The following is a 20,167-nucleotide window of genomic DNA, read 5'->3' as shown; positions in this document are numbered from 1 at the left end:
AGTGATGGAATGGCATATTAGGACATATAGGAGCTTTTCCCTTTATATTCACAATATATTATTTTCTTTTTATTGACTATTTTTGTGTCATAAGGAAGTCAAAGAGCTTGAATTTACCTGTGTCTCCTAAGAGTAGAGGAAGCCCACTTTCACCTGTGTGCTAGGTAAAGCTATACTGCCATTTTCACATTAAAACACCCATCTCAAAAAGTCTATTACAAATTTGTATTTCTATAACATTTTATTTGAAATTTTGGTAAGCTTTTAACTCTGTTTGACAGATCCACTTCCACCTCTTTTTTTTTTTTTTTTTTTTTTTTTTTGAGACAGAGTCTCGCTTTGTTGCCCAGGCTAGAGTGAGTGCCGTGGCATCAGCCTAGCTCGCAGCAACCTCAAACTCCTGGGCTCAAGCGATCCTACTGCCTCAGCCTCCTGAGTAGCTGGGACTACAGGCATGTGCCACCATGCCCGGCTAATTTTTTCTATATATACTTCTAGTTGGCCAGATAATTTTTTTCTATTTTTAGTAGAGATGGGGGTCTCGCTCTTGCTCAGGCTGGTCTCAAACTCCTGACCTCGAGCGATCCACCCGCCTCGGCCTCCCAGAGTGCTAGGATTACAGGCATGAGCCACCGCACCCGGCCTACTTCCACCTCTTGCTCTCAGATTGTGAACTTCTATTAGGCAGGCACCAATTGCACTGGTCTTATTACCTTTAACACCTAAACATAATTTAACTCAAGAATGTTTGTTGAAAGACTGGGATTACAGGTGTGAGCCATTATGCCCAGAGCTTTGTGAGGCCTAGGTGGGGAGGATCATTTGGGGCCAAGAATTTGAGACTAGCCTAGGAAATACAACCAAACACCATTCCTGCAAAATATTTAAAAATTAGCTGGGTGTGTTGGTCCATACCTGTAGTTCTAGCTACCTGGAAGGCTGAAGCTGGAGGATGACTTGGGTCCAGGAATTTGAGGCTGCAGTGAGCTACGCTTATACCACTGCACTCTGGCCTGGGTGACAGAGTGAGACCCTATCTCAAAAAAAAAAAAAAAAAAGAATGTTTGCTGAAAGAATACAATTTTCATCTCTTTTTAAGTACTGTACTTCCAACAGGAAACTGACCTCCAAATGAATATTAAGAGAAACACTGCCATCTTCTGGGTGAAATAGGTCATGCCTCCTTTAGCAAACACTGGGAAAACAAAATATAGATTTGTAGTAGGTAGATCAGAAGTTTGAAACTAAAACCCAGCTCCGACACTTGCTGTGTTAGTCATATGCACCACCAAAGCAAGCACCCATGTGCTGTGTTAAACTGGAAAATCTCAATCTTTTAAAACATCGGTTTCCTCTTCTACAAAATGGTCATATTATCTGTCCTGCTTATCTCTGAGGGATATCAGGATACCACAAATCAGATGAGTATAAAAGTGCTTTGTTGATTATAAAGCATTTTACAAGCTTAAATTATGCTGGGCACAGCGGCTGTAATCCTAGCACTCTGGGAGGCCGAGGACCACCCTGAGCAAGAGTGGACTCCTCATCTCCACTAAAAATAGAAAAATTAGCCAGGCATCATTGTGTGCCCCTGTAGTCCCAGCTAATTGGGAGGCTGAGGTAGAAGGATCCCTTGAGCCGAGGAGTTTGAGGCTGCAGTGAGCTATGACGATGCCACTGCACTCTTGCACTCTAGCCAAGGCAACAAAGTAAGATTTTTGTCTCAAAAAAAAAAAAAAGAAAGAAAGAAAGAAACTGTATTCCCCTTCCTCACTCCCCCACCCTTTCATATTAAAAAATATATATATATGCTTAAATTAAAACTACATAGAGATACCATTTCTCACCTACCAAACTGGCAAAAATCCATAAGCTTTACAACAAACTGTTGGTGAGACTGTGGGTTAAAAGGCATTTTCATTTATTACTTGTGGAAATCAAAATAAAATAATTTCTTTCACACTATCTAGCAAAATTATATATGCATTTACCCTTCAACCCAATAGGAATATATCCCAAAGATACAATGGCAAAAATAAGAAAAGATAATATGTCAAGACATCTTCGTAGCAGTAAGCAAGAAAGCTGTCAAAGACTACTAGGGGCCTGGCGCAGTGGCTCACACCTACAATTCTAGCACTTTGGGAGGCAGGAGGATCACTTGAGGCCAGGAGTTTGAGACCAGCCTGAGCAACATAGCCGAGACACTGTCTCTACAAAAAAGTTTAAAAATTAGCCAGGTGTAGTGGTTCATGCCTATAGTTCCAGCTACTTGGGAGACTGAGCCAGAATTGCTTGAACCCAGGAGTTCTAGGTTACAGTGAGCTATGATCATGTCACTGTACTCCAACCTGGGCAACATAGTGAGACTCTCTTAAATGGAAAAAAAAAAAAAAAACCCCAAAGAGTTTAAAGGCATCCAGATTGGAAAGGAAGAAGTAAAACGGTCCTGGCCGGGCGCGGTGGCTCACGCATGTAATCCTAGCACTCTGGGCGGGCGGATTGTTTGAGCTCAGAGTTCGAGACCAGCCTGAGCAAGAGCGAGACCCCCGTCTCTACTAAAAATAGAAAAGAAATTATATGGACAACTAAAAATATATAGAAAAAATTAGCTGGGCATGGTGGCGCATACCTGTAGTCCCAGCTGCTCGGGAGGCTGAGGCAGGAGGATTGCTTGAGCCCAGGAGTTTGAGGTTGCTGTGAGCTGGGCTGACACCACGGCACTCTAGCCTGGGCAACAGAGTGAGACTCTGTCTCAAAAAAAAAAAAGAAAGAAGTAAAACAGTCTTTATTCATACACAACACAATTGTCTGTGTAGAAAATCCTAAGAAACCCATAATAAAACTACTAAAACTAATAAAGGAGTTCTGCAAAATCACAGAATCAAAATCAAGTATATTTCTATACACTAGCAACAGTGTGAAATGAAATTAAGAAAATAATTCCATTCATAATAGCAACAAAAATTAAATAGCAATAAATTTGACACAACAAATGTTAAGGTATCTACATTAAAACCTATAAAACATTGCCGAGGCCAGGTGAGGTGGCTCACACCTGTAACCAATTTTGTACCACAGAGGATTTAGCTTTTCTTAAATAAGAAAAGGATTCAAAATCATTAAGACCAACCCTACTTCACACACCACAAAATTCTGGCACAGTCAGGGACTGACCTAAAAACCCACTGCTAGAGACACATAGAAAAGCTTTCTTTTACTTATGAAAACCCTCATTTCTAGCTGCCCATGTCATAGTTGGCTAATACTTTAGCACAACTATAACTAGAGGAGTCCTTTTCAAATCAGAAACAAAAAAGGACCTGACCCTGCCAAGCTCTAACCACCTGGGATGACAAACTTATTCTTCTTGAGTATCTTATACTTTACAGAGTACTACAGGCCTCCCAAGTCACCAGTTCACGCTCCATGCTCATGCAAAGATAGCAACCTTGTGCTGGAAACACAATCAGTCCAAAAGACAAAGTGCAGCTGGGGCTAGTTGTCTATGCAAAGAACGTCAGCTTCTAAAGGTAGATTTTCTTTGCTATCCAACCAGTTCCTATTAGCAGGAGAGTGCTAGGAGAAAGAGTGAGGAACTCATTACTGATTACAATTAAAGCTAATTCAAAGAAGCGGGGATAGGAAATAAAGTAAGCAAATAACTTCTGGGTAATGTTTAGAAATTCCCTAACATAAGGTATTTTTCTTTTGGACAGATCAAAAAGCTTCAGAGAATAACAACATTCTCACGAAACAAGGATAAAATTAGCCTGTTATGTATGAAAACACTAGTATTTGATTGAGTTTATATTAAGACGCAGAACTTTGCCTCTCGGGCAAAGCAAGCATGAAACAAGCAGGAGTCCCTGCATTAGAGGTAGTCCCGGCCAGGCATGGTGGCTCACGTCTGTAATCCTAGCATTCTGGGAGGCCGAGGCGGGAGGATCGCTCAAGGTCAGGAGTTAAAGACCAGCCTGAGCAAGAGCAAGACCCCGTCTCTACTAAAAATAGAAAGAAATTATATGGACAACTGAAAATATATACAGAAAAAGTTAGCTGGGCATGGTGGCGCATGCCTGTAGTCCCAGCTACTCAGGAGGCTGAGGCAGGAGGATCGCCTGAGCCCAGGAGTTTGAGGTTGCTGTGAGCTAGGCTAACGCCACGGCACTCTAGCCTGGGCAACAGAGTGAGACTGTCTCAAAAAAAAGAAAACAAAAAAAAAGAGGTAGTCCCATTAACAGGAGAACAGATAGGGCAGACAGTGAATGACTACAGAAAAGAAAAACAAACAGAAACAAAAACAAAGTAAAGGTCATTCCATCGGGTTTCAAACCAAATAAAACCTCCAATTCTAACCAAGGAAAAGGAGAACTGCCTTTCCACGGAACACACCAGAGTATAGTTTGTTTTGTTTTTTCAGAGTATAGTTTTGATATTTATTTTCCCACGGCTAACCCTTGATGCTCATTTTAATCCAAAACTGAAAAGAAAATTAGTATTGTGTGATACAGCCAGAGCTGCCTCAAGAGAAAACTACTAGTAATGTATCATAATGCTTTCACATACAATACCTCCTTTAGGAATGGGGTCATTCTCCCAGGAAAATTCAATAAAATGGCTAATATTGGGGAAGGGCTGCATAATGGAAAGAGAGCCTTGTAGTCAAAAAGACTTGGGTGTAGTGTTACAGCGCTTTTAGAATTTGTCTATTAGGTTTTCCAGTCCTCACAGGAAGACCTCCCCCACTCCCCCAAAAATTTTTAAATAAAATAAATAAAAGAAAAAAAAAGACTTGGGTCTAATTTCTGACTCTGGTACTTATTAGCTGGGTTACCTTAAGCATGAAGTCCTAATTCCCAAGTCTTAGTTTCCTCATCTTCAAAATGAGACTAAAATCCTACCACTCTGGGAGGCCGAGGCGGGTGGGTTATTTGAGCTCAGCAGTTCGAGACCAGCCTGAGCAAGAGCGAGACCTCGTCTCAACCAAAAATAGAAAGAAAGTATATGGACAGCTAAAAATATATACAGAAAAAATTAGCCAGGCATGGTGGCGCATGCCTGTAGTCCCAGCTACTCGGGAGGCTGAGGCAGGAGGATCGCCTGAGCCCGGGAGTTTGAGGTTGCTGTGAGCTAGGAGGACGCCATGGCACTCTAGCCCGGGCAACAGAGTGAGATTCTGTCTCAAAAAACAAACAAACAAACAAAATGAGACTAATAATAGCTGCTTTGTTAAGTCTCTAGTAAGAGAGCGAGATAAACTAAGTGGTTGGCACACCATAGGCACTCAATAACAGCTACTATTTACATAATGAGTTCCTACTAAATGTTGCTTTAAGCACTTGGAGATAAAAAGTTCTCCTAAATGCAAATGGCAAATGTCCTGAATTTTTTAGTTTTCAAAATTCTTTTTGAACATCATCTCTTTTCTGTCCGTGAGGAAGACAAGGGCAAGTAACTAAAATAGCAAAAACTTGGGAGCACTTCACGGTTTATAAAATGTTTTTGTGTGCGCTGCCTTATTTTAATATCTGAACTTTACAGATAAGTAAACAAGTCCTACACAGCCACCAAATAAATGGTAGAGAGATAAAATTAGAACCCACCTATTCTAACCACCACTCCCTTTTCGCGCCGCCCCATGCCTCACGAAAGAGTTCAGGGGCTGTTTCTGCTCGCGGTATTTTGCGGCCATCCCGCGCTTCACTCACCACCGGGCATCAGTGACTAGGGTGCGTTTGGCCTCCACGCCGCGTTACGCGGCGGGTTACTGAGGGCCTGTTTTGGCCTTCGAATGTCGAAGCTCTCTACGGAACCCCCTCAACAGGGCTCACTCTTATCCTTCTCTCCCGAGGCAGCGCACTCCTCTCTATGTCGAGAATTCCATATTCCCAACCCGCCGCGTCTCCGCTGAGCCCCGACTTCGCAGCCGCTCAGCCTCAGCTTTCCCGCCCTCAGCGTCCGCACGCACTGCCAGTCACAGGGGCCGACGCGCAGAAGTATCCGCAGGCTTGTGCGGTCGGCCCACCGCTTTGCTCTCATTGGGTAGCCTCTCCCTTTGCCCGCCTCAAGGTTTATGCTTCCTCAGTGATTGGACTTGGGCATTGTCCATCTTGCCTCCCAGACACCGCCCCCTCTCCACCCACTAGACCCCGACCCAGGTTCTCCTTTAACCTTCACACTCCTCACCTGTCCCGTTTTGGGGGTAATGGGTGCACCCAGCCCTGGCGCGAGCTGTGAAGGGGCTGGCCCCTCCTCCAGCTCCAACCCCACCCACCGTGCCCCTCTTCTCCATCTCTCAAGCGCAGCACTCCATCACCGCTCCCCGCACCTGGTCTCGCCTGCTACTTCTCCGCCCCTCCCTTCCAATCACAGCTCAGACGGCCTGGACCGACGCTCGGGCAGAGCCGGCGGCGCGCTGGGGGCATGCGCTCTATGAAGGCTCTGCAGAATGCGCTGAGCCGGGCGGGCAATGACTGCCGGCGGGGAGTCTGGGGTCACCTTAGCCGGAGCCCCCTCTTTGGCGGGGGCGTCCGGTACCTCCTCGGTGAGGCCGCGGCGCAGGGCAGAGAGACGCCGCACGGCCACCAGCCACAGCACCAGGAGCAGTAAGACTCGTGGGACTGGGGTCAGGGGACAGACGCGCTCCCACTCCCACTGTCGTTCTCGCTAGCTTCCAGTCCGTTTCCCTAGGGAGCGCCTCTCATCTCCCCTCTCCTCGCTCGCTAGCCTGCGATGTCTTTTTCTTTAGGTTTGGGGCTTTGGGTCCGCCACGCTCGGGCGGTGACGTGCGGTGGCCGGGGAGGGCGTTTGGGCAGGTCGGCCCTCGGGATGTTGCCTGTCCAAGGTGCGTACTTAACTGGGAGTGCAGATGGGTGCGAAGTGTTGCTTGGTGCACGTGTCTGAGTGCTGGGCCGAGTACGCACCCGCCCATCCTCACCCTGTCTCACCTCCCGGGTCCTCGTGTGTATTCTGCGGTATGCGTAGGAATGGAACAGCTTCCTGCCCCTCAGGTCCAAGTGTACTTGAGTCTGTGACTATGTGGTGTGTCTGTGATTCTGCGTAATGTGTAATACGCATGTATTATTGGTGCGCAGGTACGTGTATATGTGTTGGGCGTGTGCGTAAGCAGGACTTACTAATCTGTGGAATAAGGGTGGTTTTCCAAATTGGTTGTTGAATGGGGAGAATAATTAAAATGGAGGAAAAGACATTAAGACGCAAATTTCCCAAACCAGAGCCAGTCAGAACTGTTATTTGTGCTACTCAGGCTCCTTGATGTAAAGAGTTCTTTTCCCTTGGGCACTTGCGCCCAGGAGGCCAAACCTTTCTCTCCCCCACTGCCCAGGAATACTTGGTGGCTGAACCTTTTTTCCTCCAAAACGCAGACCGTGCTGAGCAGGAAATCTTGTCTTTCCCAGAAGGCCAGCTTAGACGCTGTCCAAGTAGCCCCTGCCCTATTATACCAGGAACAGGAAATGGCCCATCTCCCCTGCCATTGCCATTTACCTGATGACACTCAGAACATACACACACCATGATTAAAGTAGTCGACTGACAGGGCACTACCTCACCACTACTTGAGCCCCTGTCCTGAGGGGTAGCAGACCAATAGGTATTTTTTTTAATTAATAATCATTATTACGTAGTACTTTTCCGTCAGGCTCTTCTCAAAGAGACCCAGAACATTTAAAGGATAAACCTTCTCCCTCCTGTTCCAGTCTTCACCCCAACTTCCTCCCAAATTATCACCATGGGAGAAATGGTGGTGGGATAGAGCAAAGGCTTAACGTCCCTCACCTGTCCACCTTCTGGGTGGGTGGGGAGCTAGAGGTATCCCTAGTTCCCCCATACACACCTTCTTACCCAACAGAGTAGGGGACCTTGTTTCTCCTGCCTATGGCTGCCTATGCTCCAGGGAACCTCCTGGTAACTCCCTTGGACTGATCCCTGGGCAGAAGGGGCTGAAAGCGATGGAGAGTGATGTGCTCTGGGAGTGTGATACCATGAGGGAGAGGGATTTCTGTTGCCGGGAAAGGAGGGCAGCAAAGAGGAAATGCTTGTTATTCAGATTGTTCATTTGTTTAATATTTAGCTTTACTGTATTTCTGACTTTAAAAGAAAAACTAAATACAGAGTATCTAGAAGAAAATAAAGATCTCAATATTAGAGATAACCAATTAATATGGTGATATATATCCCATAAATGTATGTAATTTAACAAAAATGGGATCATAATATTCATATTCCTTGGTAACCTGTCTTTTCCATTTATGGACAGCTTTTAATATCATTGAATATGTGTGTGCGTATGACATTGTTATTTTTAATAGCTGCAATTTTTCCATTTTAAAAGATTCCATTGTATGAAGAATCATAATTTATTTAACCAGTCTTCAATTTGGTTACTATATACTCTTGTGCACTTATTCAATTATTTCTTATCGTAAATTCCTAGGAAATTTTTCTCCCCAGAGACAATCCCATGTCATTGATACCTTCTGTAGCCTTCCAGAGATATTTTATGTGTAAAATACATGTTGATATTATTTTACCTTTTCTTTAAAATGGTATCATACTATACAATTGTTCTGCACCTTGCTTTTTTTTTAATTTTTATTTTTTTTGAGACAGAGTCTCACTCTGTTGCTGGGGCTAGAGTGCTGTGGTGTCTGTCAGCCTGGCTCATAGCAACCTCAAACTCCTGGGCTCAAGCAATCCTTCTGCCTCAGCCTCCCGAGTAGTTGGGACTATAGGCATGCACCACCGTGCCCAGCTAATTTTTTCTATATATTTTTAGTTGTCCAGCTAATTTCTTTCTATTTTTTCAGTAGAGATGGAGTCTGGCTCTTGCTCAGGCTGGTCTTGAACTCTGGCCTCAAGCGATCCTCCTGCCTCGGCCCCCCAGGGTGCTAGGATTACGGACGAGAGCCACCATGAATGGCCTACCAAAGGTTTTTGAGTGGAGAAATTACATTTGCATTTTAGAAAGACAACTGGGGCTGGGTGCGGTGGCTCACAGCCTATAATCTTAGCACTCTGGGAGACCGAGGCGGGTGGATCGCTCGAGGTCAGGAGTTCAAGACCAGCCTGAGCAAGAGCGAGACCCCGTCCCTAATAAAAATAGAAAGAAATTAGCTGGACAACTAAAAATATATATAGAAAAAATTAGCTGGGCATGGTGGCACATTCCTGTAGTCCGAGCTACTAGGGAGGCTGAGGCAGAAGGATCACTTGAGCCCAGGAGTTTGAGGTTGCTGTGAGCTAGGCTGACGCCATGGCACTCTAGCCTGGGCAACAGAATGAGACTCTGTCTCAAAAGAAAAGAAAGAAAGACAACTGGCATATTGTGGAAGATTGATTGGAAGTCAAGAGGGTATAGTGGTAATTAGGTAACAGACAATAAGGAGCTGATGATAAAGAAGCATGATTAATTGAGCATCAACTTTATATTAGACAGTTTTTCATGGAATATTATCTTCATGAGGACTCATATCACCCATGTGAAGAAGACATTACTACCCTTATTTTACAGATAAGGAAGCAGGTTCAGAAATATTAAATGACCTGCTCAAGATCACAGGTCAGCTACAAGGACAGTGATTTGCTATTAAGGGGAAAACTCTGGTTCTTTCTACTACTCCATGCTGGCACAGGGGAACAGGAGAAGAGAAGGTGGATTTGTGGACATTATGAAGGTAGATCCATCAAATGTTGGTGACCAACTGCATATGGACTTAAGGTGTGGGAACTACCAAAATGATTCCACATTTCCAGCTTAGCACCTAGGTGGGTGGTAATGCTATTAACCCAGATGGGAAACACAAGAGGAGAAGAGGGAAGAAGGTGAGATGACTCAGGTTTGAACCTGTTGAGTTTTCAGTGCCTGTGGGGCATCTAAAAGTAGAAGGGTCTAGAAGGCAGCTAGAAATAAATGTTTGAAGGTTAGGAGTAACAGAAAGCTGGAGAGTAAGATTTACAACTTCTCAGGACAGATGTGAAAGTTAGAGAGATAGATCAGATGGTTCAGGGAAGAGACATAGAATGAGGACACCCACCTACTTATAAACCCATGTTCCAGAAGGAGGAGTAGGTAGCAGTTCTTAGGCTCCTGCCCTCCTCCCCTCTCTCTGCCCCAAACAGTGATTCATCAGAGAGTGGCATGCTGTCCCGTCTGGGTGATTTACTTTTCTACACCATTGCTGAGGGACAGGAACGAATCCCTATCCACAAGTTCACTACGGTAAGTTGCTCTCTACCGATTCAGAACCACAATCCCTTAAGACCTCTGGAAAGTGGGGAAAGGAGGGTAGGACAACTGCAGGAAAGCTAATCGGTTGATACATGAGGATAGAGAATACAGATGGATAATAGCAGATGCCGAGGCTGAAAAGACAATCCCATCCCTGCCCCAAGGTCGGAAGATTAAACCTTCTGACTAATGAAAAAGGGCAGGAAACCCTTGTTAGCCTTCAGAGCTGCTCCATTCCCTCCTTTCTTAGTCTCCAAACCCATTTGTTCCACCTATTGAGTAGTTGGGGCTGAGCTAATTGGGTATTCATTGGGAAAGATTATTAGGATTAGATCACTGTCCTTGTAGCTGACCTTACCAGGCCTCTTCTTTCCCCTAAAGGCACTGAAGGCCACTGGACTGCAGACAACAGATCCCCGGCTCCAGGACTGTATGAGTCAGATGCACCGCATGGTCCAAGAATCCAGCAATGGTGGCCTTTTAGATCGAGATCTCTTCCAAAAGTGAGGGCCCCAGAAACAAGGGCACTGCCCTCCAAACTGTTTGTGGACATAGACTATCAGAGCAAGGTGGAGGAATCTTGCGGGTTGTATAGTTCAATCCTTCATTTTATTACTTATTATAATAAGTAATACATCAATACTCATTATAAAAGTTCAAATAATATAGAAATACAGGTTCTCCTTTCCCTCCTTACCCAATCCCAGTCCCTTTTTCCCAAAAGTAAGCATTGTTAGCAGATTAGTGGGTATCTATAATGACCTATGTGTTTATATACATATATGAATATATATAAATATACTTATATGATTTAGGATTTTTAAAATATAAAGGTGACATGGTATACGTCATACTATTCTGGTATTTATTTTTTCTCATATCCCAAGACATAGCATCTTTCCATGTCATTACAACCCCTCATTTTAGAGGCTAGGAAACTAAGACCTAGAAAGATAAACTGACCTGCCAAGGGTCACACAGCTGTTGATCCCAAACCTGCTGACCACTCACAACCTCCTTTATTCCCAACTTCCATGGCTCCCGAGTGAGTCCCAGCTGCATCTTTCCAGCCCCCTAATCCAATCATGTCTGGGATCCAGGTGTGTGAGCAGCAACATTGTACTCCTGACCCAGGCATTCCGAAAGAAGTTTGTCATTCCTGATTTTGAGGAGTTCACGGGCCATGTGGATCGCATCTTTGAGGATGCCAAAGAGCTCACTGGAGGCAAAGTGAGGCCCAGGGGACTAAGGGAGGGACAAGGGATCTGGGCCAGATATACCCTTGCTTCTCAGAGATTTCCTGGGGCTGGGAATCCAATGGATGAGAGACGAGAAGCAGAACCTCTAAAAATAGGGAAGTGGCTTCATGTTGTTTCTATACATGTGATTCCTAGAGCAGGTGAGGGAATCTGAGGTTTTTATGGTCAATTAAGGTCAATTGTCATAAAGGTTCAATAGAGCCTTCAAAGAGACTGATAGGGTAATTAAGCCTAAGAACTAAAAAGGGACGCTGACCCCAGAATTCTGCTTTTTTAACTCCCATGGGCTTTACTGCCATTCCTACAAGATCGGAGCTACAGAAAAATAAGGCCCTCTGGTACTTTTTTATTTATTTTTTTATTTGGGGTCTTCTGGTCAGGACCAGAAAAGCTGCTAGACAAATTCTAAAGAGCTGTAACACTAGCCCTCTAGTACTTAAAGCTTGGGCATTTCTGGGAGCAACAGGCAGGAGGGAACCTCTTTGCCCAGCAGGAGACAGAATTTTGGCTTTTATCTAAAAGATTTCTTGATCCTCAACCTGAATTTTCTTCCTCTTCTCCATCTCCATCTCCCTTTCTCTCCCCATTTATGTCCAGGTGGCAGCCTACATCCCTCAGCTGGCCAAGTCAAACCCAGACCTGTGGGGGGTCTCCCTGTGCACGGTGGATGGTCAGCGGTGAGATGCTGGGCAAGTGGAAGGGGAGGCAGGGCACAGGTGCAGAACAAAGGCCAGCCCCTTTCATGGCACCTGTCTGCCTGCCTCCAGGCACTCTGTGGGCCACACAAAGATCCCCTTCTGCCTGCAGTCCTGTGTGAAGCCCCTCACCTATGCCATCTCCATAAGCACCCTAGGCACTGACTACGTGCACAAGTTTGTGGGCAAAGAGCCCAGCGGCCTGCGCTACAACAAGCTCTCCCTCAATGAGGAAGGTGAGCATACCAGGAATCAGACCAAACCCATAGCTGCTCCCTTCTCCTTATCCCCACCCCTCCCCCAGGCTTCTTTCTTTGTTTCTCTGACCTTCCTGATTAGCCCTGTCATTCCTTTCTCCCCAGCAAAGAAATATTTCTTGTCTAACCTACAGAGTGGGCAGGCTGTAAAGGAGGCTTTATTTAGTGGCTGATAAGACTCTGGGTGGCTTGTATTTCTCCAGGAATTCCCCATAACCCCATGGTCAATGCTGGTGCCATTGTCGTCAGCTCCTTGATCAAGGTCAGTGCCACCCTAACTTTCTGAAAGGTAATATTCTCTAAGCTCCGTTGTTCCTGTATCTGTCTTATCTATTTAGCAGTGCAGGGAGACTGGTGAGGCTCTGACTCCTTTGAGGGTCCCCAGGAGGCACATGAGAACACAGCAGGGACCCACGTGTAATGCTGAGGATGTTAGTAAAAGGGACTGCACCACCTCCCCAACCCCCACCCTGTACTGTTGCCTGCCCCCACCCACGAGTCTAGAGCCCACAGCTTCCTGGCCCTTAGAGAAGTGAGCAAATCCTGACCCCTGCCTAGGACCAAGGGCCAAATGCCAGAGACAGGGGGAGGACAGCACTATTAGGTACCGATTGGCCACTTCTAGGTGAGGGACACATGGAGAACAGGGTGAATGGCCAGGCCAGGGCAGTTATTCACGTCACCTGGAACTGTGAGTTGGCCTTGAATAAGGGTGTCAGACTGGCGTCAGCTGTAGGTCTCCCAGGGCTTGAGCAAGAACCTGGGAGCAGCTGGGCAGTAACACTCTGGAGCCAATCACAGCCCCTCCTGTGGAAGGTGGTGTTAGGAACCCTTCCCCCACGGATTCAGGTGTCAGAGTCCCAGCAGTGTGGACTCTATAGTTGACACACATGCAGGAAGCAATGAGTTTGGGGGAGGAGACCAGACCAGGTCTCTCCCTCATTCTGTGATGGCTCTGTCTACAACCCTATATCTGGAATCTGCCTCGTCCCATTCCCCCTTAAGTAGGCCCTGTTGGACTTGACTCCCAGCTAAGATCTTTAGCTTTATTTCAGTTATGAATATAATTGAATATTACAATATATGCAGCAGACACTCTCATCCCATTCCTGCTACTTCATTCCATCTTGGAGATGGGTATGGGAGTCAGGCTCTAATGTGGACGTAAGGAATGGGGATGGAGATCAAGGATAGGGATGGGGCTTGGGGACAGTACTGGAATCAGGAAGATGCAAATGGGCATCAGGGATGAGGCTTTGGATTAAGAATGGAAATGGAGGTGAAACTCAGGACAAGTGAGGCTCATTGATGCAGTAAGGTTATCTGTACACTCATTCCTTGATAATAAAATCTAAATGGTTTGGGTTTTTTTGTTTGTCCGTTTTTTTAAAGGCAGTCTCTTGCTATGTTGCCCAATCTAGATTCAAACTCCTGGGCTCAAGCAATCCTCTCACCTCAGCCTCCAGAGTAGCTGAAACTCAGGTGCCCAGCTTGGCTTGGTTTTTAAGATCACTAGATATACATGGGTATAAAAAAGTCTCAGTTGGCTTTTTGTGGTTTTTTTTTTTTTTTTTTAAGTCATTTTGGCCAGGTGCGGTGGCTCACATCTGTAATCCTAGCACTCTGGGAGGCCAAAGTGCGAGGATTGTTTGAAGTCAGAAGTTCGAGACCAGCCTCAGTAAGAGCAAGACTCCATCTCTACCAAAAATAGAAAAAATTAGCCAGCTGCGATGGCATGCACCTGTAGTCCCAGCTACTCAGGAAGCTGAGGCAGGAGGATCACTGAGCCCAGGAGTCTGAGGTTGTAGTGAGCTGCAATGACACCACTGCACTCTACCCAGGGCAACAGAACAAGACTCTGTCTCAAAAAAAAAAAAAAAAAAAAAAAAAGTCATTGTAAAATATAATACATTTCTACTAGGAAGACCAGTCTAACACTTCAACTCCACTAGGTCCTCCCAACCCTTCCCTCTGTCATCCTCCTAGACCTGGAATACTCACTTCTCTTCTCTTTGTCTGCAGATGGACTGTAACAAAGCGGAGAAGTTTGATTTTGTAAGTTCCCTTGCTACTCAGCCCCTGGCTGCTTTTCTCCATGGCGTGTCCTCTCCAGCTGCCCCAGTGCCTGGCTCTAACCCATTATCAGGTGCACCAGCCCACACTAGAAGCCTTATTTCCAGAGCTGTGGGAATCTGCTGGCCTCAGAGAGTAAAACCTCTTGATAAGGATTGTGTAGTCAGCTTGGGATGTGTTAAGTTGAGGTCTTAGTCAAGTGGTGCCTCCCATGCCTTTTTCTCTTCCAGGTGTTGCAATATCTGAACAAAATGGCTGGGAACGAATACGTGGGTTTCAGCAATGCCACGTAAGGCCCTGTTTAGAGGATCAGCTGAATGCATTGTGGGGGGTCTGTGTATATATGGGATGGGGTAGGGAAAGAGCGGGGAATCTTAGGAGGAAGAAATCCCAGGGGAACTTTGGCCTCCCAGCTTCCTCTGAGCCCTTTCATTGACATTTATTTACTTTGTAAAACAATTTGTTCCATTTCTAATTAGTATGTAATGAGAAGGGCAATGTGATGATTTGTGCCTGAGCCCTTTCTTGCCAAGACCCAAAGACAAAAGCCTCACCAGGTTCCCTAGACTAGAACAAAAAAACCCCAACCCAAATTGTCTAGTCATCTAGTCTAGGGAACCTGGTGACTGGACAATTTGGGGTGGCTTTTTTTGTTTTTGTTTCTTTACATTTTATAGCAAAGCTATGCTGAGTGTTTGCTCAGGTTCAGAAGTTTCCTCTACTGTTACTGTGAGAAGTTATAAAGAGGCTTAGTTTGATGTGTGATGTCTCTCTCAGAGAAGCTAATTTTTCCCCTTCTCCCAACACCCACCCCTCAAACTTCAACTACTAAATTGGGTGTTTTCTTCAGATTCCAGTCAGAGAAGGAAACAGGGGATCGGAATTATGCCATCGGCTATTATCTCAAGGAAAAGAAGGTAACTGGGAGAGGCTGGTAGAGAAAGGCCCTGGGAATTCTGCTGCTGGTGGAAGGGCAGTAGGGATTAGAGACTTTGGTTGAGGCCCTGGCGGTGTGAAAGGGCCGCTGAAGCTTTGCAAAATGCTTTCCCCTCTTCTTCCTTGCAGTGCTTTCCTAAGGGGGTGGACATGATGGCTGCCCTTGATCTCTACTTCCAGGTAAGCAGACACTGATCAGGGATAAGGGAATAGGACAGACTGCCCTCCTTGTGCCTACCCACAAGAGGGATAAGACGGATAATCTTCTCTAGTGGTTCTGGTGTCCTTTAGAAACACCTGGGGAACTACATGCTGAGAACATTGCTCTATACCCAAGACCACCGTCTTCAGGTCCACACCACATCTTTACCTCTCCTTGTCTTCATAGCTGTGCTCTGTGGAGGTCACCTGTGAATCAGGGAGTGTCATGGCAGCCACCCTTGCCAATGGCGGGATCTGCCCCATCACAGGCGAGAGTGTGCTGAGTGCTGAAGCAGTACGCAACACCCTAAGCCTCATGCATTCCTGTGGCATGTATGACTTCTCTGGCCAGTTTGCCTTCCATGTAAGTGTTTCTGGTCCTGCCATCCATATGCCATGAGCCCAGTGCCAAAAAGAGAACACTGAGTCTCTGAAGATAGAGAGGTGGAGTGTTACAGCTCTTTTAGAATTTGTCTAGCAGGTTTTCCGGTCTTTACCGGAAAACCCAAAAAAAATAAAAAAAAGAAAAAAGAAAAGATAGAGAGGTGGATTGACAAACTTTCAACCAGGCAATAGGTTGAAAATCCTTAGGGGAGCTTGTCGAACACACCAAGTTCCTCAAATATATAAACACAAGATGTTACAGCTTCTGAATCATGCTTCACATGGCTGGCTGTTCTCTGGGTCTCAGTTTAGATACCACTTCCAAAGAAAGGCTTTTCTGACCACCCTATCTCAGTTGGCCCCTCTTCCACCTCTGTTTACAGCACCCAACTTCTTTTCTTCTCAGTACTTATAATCATTTTAAAATTTATTTTTGCCTGTTTATTTACCTGTTTATTGCCTGTCTCCTAGCCACCAGAATGTAAGTTAAATGAGAGACTCTGTCCTAGTTCTAGCACAGCATCTAGCACAAAATGCTGTGGCTATTTCAGCAAATATTTCCTAACAGAATCAACAAATTTAAGAGGAGGAAAGGAAAGGAGTAAGAAAAGAAGCTAACTAACAAGCCAAAAGGTTGAGATGGGTTGTGGCTTTGCCCATTCAGTCACTTGGTATAGTCTTATTTAGTTTTATTTATTTATTTATTTATTTAGACAGAGTCTTACTCTGTCACCTGAGCTAGAGTGCCATGGCATCAGTCTAGCTCACAGCAACCTCAAGCAATTCTCTTGCCTCAGCCTCCCAAGTAGCTGGGACTATAGACACGCACCACCGCTGGCTAATTTTTTCTATTTTTTAGTAGACACGGGGTCTCGCTTTTGCTCAAGCTGGTCTCAAACTTCTGAGCTCAAATGATCCTCCCACCTTGGCCTCCCAGAGTGCTAGGATTACAGGCATGAGCCACCGTGCCTGGCCTGGTCTTACTTGTTGATTTTCTCAAATTTGGGGCACCAACTCATCTTCAAATTCAACTTTGTTCCCCAGGTGGGCCTGCCAGCCAAGTCAGCTGTGTCAGGAGCTATACTCCTGGTGGTACCCAATGTCATGGGAATGATGTGTCTGTCACCTCCACTGGACAAGTTGGGGAACAGCCAGAGGGGCATCAACTTCTGCCAGGTGAGCTGTTTTGCATATAGTACTTAATAGTTTTTTTGTTGTTTTTTTTTTTTGAGACAGACTCTCTGTTGCCCAGGCTAGAGTGCCATGGCACCAGCCTAGCTCACAGCAACCTCAAACTCCTGGGCTCAAGCAATCCTCCTGCCTCAGCCTCCCAGGTAGCTGGGACTACAGGCATGTCCCACAATGCCTGGCTAATTTTTTTTTTTTTAATGTGTATTTTTAGTTGTCCATATAATTTCTTTCTATTTTTAGTAGAGACGGGGTCTCACTCTTGCTCAGGCTGGTCTCGAACTCCTGAGCTCAAACGATCCACCCGCCTAGGCCTCCCAGAGTGCTAGGATTACAGGCATGAGCCACCACGCCTGGCCTAGTACTTAATATTTTTTAATTAAGCAATAAATGTATTTAATGGTAGCCACTTTTATTTTAAATAAATAATGCAATTTTGAGCTCCTACTAAGTGCAAGGAGTAAATAAATAAGATCTTTGGCTTACAATTCTAGAAATTGGTGTCTCTCTTCAATTTCCACAACTATGACAACCTGCGACACTGTGCTCGGAAGTTAGACCCACGGCGTGAAGGGGGAGAAGTTCAGGTAAGGAAAACCCCAGATGACTTGAGAGACTTTCAGAATTGAGCATTCCACAACACTTCAGCAATACCCTTGACTAAGCATCCATGGAGGAGGTTCACAGGACAGATCTGGGCATGGGTGGGTTCAAAGCCACAATTAATCTCAGGTGGGTATGATTTGTGTTCCAGAACAAGACTGTGGTGAACCTGTTATTTGCTGCCTATAGTGGAGATGTCTCAGCTCTTCGAAGGTAATTCTATGACCAAATATACATAATAAAATACTCCTGGTCAGAGATCTTATTAGGAGGCAACATAGCAAAATAGTTAAGTGTTTTAGCTTTGGTGTTGGACAGAATGGATTGGATATAAATTGCATTTAAATGAGATTTTTTTTTAAAAAGTAAAGTGTCTTCCCGATGATAAGAACTTACTGGTAGCCACTGTTATTAACTTGGGTGTTAAGAGCAGAGGCCTAGGAGGTGGGGACCCTGCCTCAAATGGATTACCTACACCAACAAATGTGTACTGGGCACCTACTATGGGGAGACAGTAATGTTTCTGGAAGCATTAACTCCCATATCTCTTATGTGGGAGTAACAGTCTCATCTGAGCATAGAATATACATTATTCAGAGCCTACAAATCTTGGCATAAGCTGTTTTACTCTCTGTGGAACTCATCCAGTCTGATCCCACTTCAGAAAAAACACTAGTGATTCCAGACTGATCTAGGTAACTCTAGCTGCTTTCTGGTACCCTCAGATTTGCCTTGTCAGCCATGAATATGGAACAGAAAGACTACGACTCCCGCACAGCTCTGCATGTTGCTGCAGCTGAAGGTATCTGAAGGGTTAAATCATAAGACCGTTTCTTTTCTATGAAGAGTACTCCCATTTTATGTGCCCTCAAGGTTATACGGGCAGCAAATAGTTTTGTCCAGATGCCCTTCGGTTTGTGGCCAGATTAATATTGACTACTGCAGAGAGCAAAATGGGAAGAGGCCTTCTCCCCTCCCCTCTGGGTACAGACTCCAGCAGCCAAGGGTCTGCACCAAAGGGTTCAGGACCTATACGCGCTCATTTTCCTTGTCTGTATTCCCAGGACACACTGAAGTTGTTAAATTCCTGATTGAGGCTTGCAAAGTGAATCCTTTTGTCAAGGACAGGTGAGAATTAGGCTAAGAGGGAGGTGGGAGGGTGGGCACAGCTTCACACCACTGGGGAGGTGGGAGGGTGGTCACAACTTCACACCACTGCCATCCAGCCACCATACACATGTTTACAACCACTACACTTTCATGTCTTCTTTGCCCGATTATGATCATTGTTCCTCTCAGGTGGGGCAACATCCCGCTGGATGACGCTGTGCAGTTCAACCACCTGGAGGTGGTCAAACTGCTTCAGGATTACCAGGACTCCTACACACTCTCTGAGACTCAGGCTGAGGCAGCAGCTGAGGCCTTGTCCAAGGAGAACTTAGAGAGCATGGTGTGAGCACTCGTTGTGGACAGTCCCTGCTTGAGAAAAAGCATGATGTGGCCCACACACTTAATCTATAACCACCAAAAATGCTATGGAGAGCTACACTGCTTCAGTGGGGACCAAGAAAGTCATTTGGTGACTTAGGCCATTGCTTTCTGTGAGAGTCAAAATACCCTATACCGTCAGCAGACAGAGTCTGGAGAGATCAGCCCCACCCTTGGCCAAGACATACTGCTGCTACTGCTAACAGCTATTTTATAGACAGAGAAAGTATTTTGTGTTCAAATAAACTTTAATTACACAAATTATTTTTGCTAAACCCACTACTCTTTCTCCCCTAGGGATATCAAGCTTCATCACCATCATAGAAGGTAGAATAAGATGGAACCACAGGGTCAGACAGAGCCCAAACAATACATATTTCACATACATATTCATTTACCCCACCAAGTTTTTCTCAACCCCAAATACTGCTTTAGGTTAAGTGTATTCTGCTGCCAAGGGTGTTGAAGTTTAAGTGTCAACAGGCCCAAAAATGGATTGTGCAAAACCTCAGGCCTCCCTCCTTCTTCAGGAAGTTCCAACTGCGGCGGAAATGAAGATGAAGCTTCTCAAGAATAAACAATTTCTAGCATTAATCCCCTAGATATCCCCCAAGTGTCTCTTCCCCTTTGGGCACAGTCATAACTGGGACAATGACTATGACAGATTGGCTGCATGTCAGAGGTGTACAGATTACGGTAGGTGGTCTCAGGGTGAGGACAGCTGTAGCCGTGTGGGGCTGAGGGTCTATGCATGGCACTGAGGTACTGGGGAAGGAGGGCTCTATTCTATTTCTGACACACTAAGTCAATAAAGCACTTACTGAGGGAGCC

At 45.4% G+C, this 20,167-nt stretch overlaps 2 protein-coding genes and 3 non-coding genes across 15 annotated transcripts in view; 3 read left to right on the top strand and 2 right to left on the bottom strand.

Moving 5' to 3' along the window:
- Nucleotides 1–5,957, bottom strand: part of RBMS2 (RNA binding motif single stranded interacting protein 2) — a 73,960-nt gene extending 68,003 nt beyond the window's left edge. For 6 of the 9 annotated variants that reach the window (XM_069490894.1, XM_069490889.1, XM_069490893.1 and 3 more), the window contains exon 1: nt 5,607–5,957. The gene's annotated coding sequence lies outside the window, so the exon portion shown is untranslated. Of the gene's footprint in view, nt 1–915; nt 1,022–5,606 lie in introns of those variants that run through there. The other 3 variants (XM_069490891.1, XM_069490900.1, XM_069490892.1) reach the window with 2 other exon arrangements.
- Nucleotides 4,683–4,744, top strand: LOC138397759 (U7 small nuclear RNA). Its single transcript, XR_011235870.1, has one exon. It is a non-coding gene; the product is annotated as a U7 small nuclear RNA (small nuclear RNA).
- A 242-nt stretch (nt 5,958–6,199) lies between the features above and the next one.
- GLS2 (glutaminase 2) lies at nt 6,200–19,351 on the top strand. Of its 3 annotated transcripts, XM_069491077.1 has the most exons (19): nt 6,200–6,608; nt 6,752–6,847; nt 10,144–10,243; nt 10,634–10,755; nt 11,353–11,482; nt 12,109–12,188; nt 12,279–12,442; nt 12,667–12,725; nt 14,486–14,518; nt 14,767–14,825; nt 15,387–15,453; nt 15,602–15,652; nt 15,861–16,037; nt 17,102–17,233; nt 17,740–17,832; nt 18,000–18,061; nt 18,574–18,650; nt 18,913–18,976; nt 19,148–19,351. In XM_069491077.1, the coding sequence occupies exons 1-19, from the start codon at nt 6,427–6,429 to the stop codon at nt 19,302–19,304; spliced, it is 1,905 nt and encodes a 634-aa protein (XP_069347178.1). In that variant the 5' UTR covers nt 6,200–6,426; the 3' UTR covers nt 19,305–19,351. The 3 variants fall into 3 exon arrangements, with proteins under 3 accessions (XP_069347178.1, XP_069347179.1, XP_069347180.1); XM_069491078.1 differs by lacking the exon at nt 6,752–6,847; XM_069491079.1 differs by lacking the exons at nt 6,200–6,608; nt 6,752–6,847; nt 10,144–10,243; ... (4 more) ...; nt 12,667–12,725; nt 14,486–14,518 and having other exon boundaries at nt 14,807–14,825; nt 15,314–15,453.
- On the bottom strand, nt 11,875–11,935 carry LOC138397754 (U7 small nuclear RNA). Its single transcript, XR_011235867.1, has one exon. It is a non-coding gene; the product is annotated as a U7 small nuclear RNA (small nuclear RNA).
- LOC138397746 (U7 small nuclear RNA) lies at nt 16,121–16,182 on the top strand. Its single transcript, XR_011235860.1, has one exon. It is a non-coding gene; the product is annotated as a U7 small nuclear RNA (small nuclear RNA).
- Nucleotides 19,352–20,167: the final 816 nt, after the last annotated feature.

The sequence above is a fragment of the Eulemur rufifrons genome, chromosome 16 (assembly GCF_041146395.1).
Source record: "Eulemur rufifrons isolate Redbay chromosome 16, OSU_ERuf_1, whole genome shotgun sequence".
Taxonomy (NCBI): Eukaryota; Metazoa; Chordata; class Mammalia; order Primates; family Lemuridae; genus Eulemur; species Eulemur rufifrons.
This window is presented reverse-complemented; position numbering and strand designations above follow the sequence as displayed.